At 47.2% G+C, this 2,500-nt stretch overlaps 1 protein-coding gene across 4 annotated transcripts in view; it reads left to right on the top strand.

Annotated features, from left to right (window-relative positions):
- LOC143327961 (echinoderm microtubule-associated protein-like 6) overlaps positions 1–2,500 on the top strand; it is a 53,190-nt gene that overhangs the window by 45,608 nt on the left and 5,082 nt on the right. For 2 of the 4 annotated variants that reach the window (XM_076742673.1, XM_076742672.1), the window contains 4 exons: positions 1,048–1,068; positions 1,522–1,695; positions 2,016–2,224; positions 2,447–2,500. The exon at positions 2,447–2,500 is cut by the window's right edge and continues 104 nt beyond it. In XM_076742673.1, coding sequence (XP_076598788.1) covers positions 1,048–1,068; positions 1,522–1,695; positions 2,016–2,224; positions 2,447–2,500 — 458 coding nt within the window. The remainder of the gene's footprint in view (positions 1–1,047; positions 1,069–1,521; positions 1,696–2,015; positions 2,225–2,446) is intronic. The other 2 variants (XM_076742675.1, XM_076742674.1) reach the window with 1 other exon arrangement.

Raw genomic sequence — 2,500 nt, 5'->3', positions numbered from 1 at the left:
GTGCGTGTGTGTGTGTGTGTGTGTGTGTGTGTGTGTGTGTGTGTGTGTGAGACGTTTTGCATGCCAGTGTGTTTCTCTACTAACTCGTCTGTACTAAATGAGTCCTGCTTTTCTCTCCTCTGCTTCGTGTTGAACCTGCTTGCTTTATTTTTCGTCCAATGAGAGAACAGAAGCAGACTGGAGGCAACATGGAGGAAACGTTGCCTTTAAATGGAAAAACCTCCAACTGAAAAACACTAAAACGTTGTCTGGTGTCGGTGTCTTTTTGCTGATTTGTATTTCATTTCAGCTTCTCCCTGTGAGATTAGCGTAAAAAAGATATTAATATCAAACAAATAGCTTTTATAGGTAATAAATGTTCTATTTGGCCATATGTTGCTTGAATTTTCTCATCAAAATAGCAGCCTGTTCCTGGTTCACTCATGTGGTGTCTGTGATAACTGTTTATTTAGCAGCTCTTGATGTAAAATTTGGATTTTCACCATATTGTCACAGCGAGGAAACACCAGCTTCTTTCTAAGTCTCGAGGAGAGTCTGGTCTAATGATGCTGGGTGGGGTCTTTAAATTTAAGATTCAGCACCTCAACCCACCCCAATAACTTTCATACAGTCCCTGAAGGTTTAGCAGCTAAAGAGTCAGATATTTCCCTCAGCAGCTGGTGGAGACCAAAAACTCCACATGAATGATCGTGTCGTTCTGTAACTGCTGGATGTGGAAATAAACAACAAGTTCAACGTATCAGGTCAGAAGGTGAAGATGTGTTAATGTTGTGTTCACTGTTTGTTTCTGCTGAAAAGAAGGAGAGGATAAAATCAGTTATTGCAGGTTTAAGTCTCAGGCGTCACAGCTAATAATCTACACAAACCTGATGTGAGCAGCAGGAGTCACCCATAAATCTCTGTACTGTCATGGCTGACGTTCGTGTGTTTGAAACGACTCACTTCAGGTTTTTATCTGTTTTTTTGTTTTGTTTTGTTTTGTTTTGTTTTTTTGTGTGTGTGTTTTGGCTGGCCTCATTTGTCACCATCGCTCTCACAACACCTCAGGTGACATCAGTGAACTCCCAGGTAAACACCAAACCGCACCGCCTTCCCCACCGCGACAGACACCCTGAAACCCAGAAGCGAGCCGCAGTGACCGTGTGAAGCAGGCGTCGCTCGTGTCGCAGCGTCCAGCTGCAGAGGAGAGCGTCACATGATTCAGACTCCACACAGCAAATTCACATGGTGCTCCTCACAGCACACCTTTTATTTTCTCTAAACTCTCAGCTTCAGTCTCCACACAGTGGAACTGACAGACGCCTGGAGGACATGAAGCTCATGCTCTGATGATGATGATGATGATGATGACGGTCTGTGAACAGTGAGGCTTGAGGCCTGCGTGCTGATGCTGGTCTGGGTCTCAGGGTGTTTGGAGGCTGCATTGATCCCTCTAACTGCTCTGTTTGTCACTTTCATCCTCGTGGCCTAATGAAACCCGGATCACATCCCCTCTCCTCATGTCTCCTGATCTTCACGTAGGCACCACTCCCTCCATCCACGTGTGGGACGCGATGAGTAAACAGACTCTGTCCATCCTTCGCTGTCCTCACACCAAAGGCGTCGGCTACGTTAACTTCAGCGCCACGGGAAAGCTGCTGCTGTCTGTCGGAGTGGAACCTGAACACACCATCACTGTGTGGCGCTGGCAGGAAGGTCAGACTGACATTGATCCGTGAAGTACACACGTTACTACAAAAAGTACTGCTGCTGGGTATGAGATCCTGCTCAGGTCAGGTTGCATACTATTAAAAAGTAAGGCAGGATGTTACTGGACAGCTTTATTTTTAAAGGTCACATTTAAAGCTCACTAAAGCTCAGACTAAACGACTGTTTCGCATCACTGAGTCAAAATCAGTTGATGTTTGTGATGTTAGTTATTGGTCCTCTTTGATCAGTAAAACACAGCGTGAGGCCAAAGACACTCCTTCAGATCAGAGTGTTGACATGAAGTGACGGTGGCGTCTCCCCTGCAGGGTCCAGGGTGTGCTGTAAAGCCGGACACCCGGACCGGATCTTCGTGGTGGAGTTTCGTCCGGACTCTGACTCCCAGTTCGTGTCGGTGGGAATCAAACATGTGAAGTTCTGGACGCTGGCCGGCGGCGCTCTGATGTACAAGAAGGGCGTGGTGGGAACGGTGGAGGACGGCAGGATGCAGACGATGCTGTCTGTCGCCTTCGGTGCTGTGAGTTCACTGCAGCCTTTCTTTCTGCCTTGAAAATACAAATATATGATATGATGTCCAAAACGTGTATGAATTGAGTGTATGAACCTCGGCTTCAGTGGCTCCACGTCATCCATCCACGGAAGGATGGCGGCAGGTGCGACAGTTGTTCGCATCCAGCTTCCCTTCACCTCTGAAAGCAGACTCGAGCTCAGTTCTGTAAGCAGGAACGTTTGTTTGCAGAATAACTTGACATTCACCGGAGCCATTAACGGGGATGTGTACGTGTGGCGGGAT

This window comes from Chaetodon auriga, chromosome 11 (assembly GCF_051107435.1).
Source record: "Chaetodon auriga isolate fChaAug3 chromosome 11, fChaAug3.hap1, whole genome shotgun sequence".
NCBI lineage: Eukaryota > Metazoa > Chordata > Actinopteri > Chaetodontiformes > Chaetodontidae > Chaetodon > Chaetodon auriga.
The sequence above is the reverse complement of the archived record's forward strand: the minus strand, read 5'-3'. Positions and strand labels throughout refer to the sequence as shown.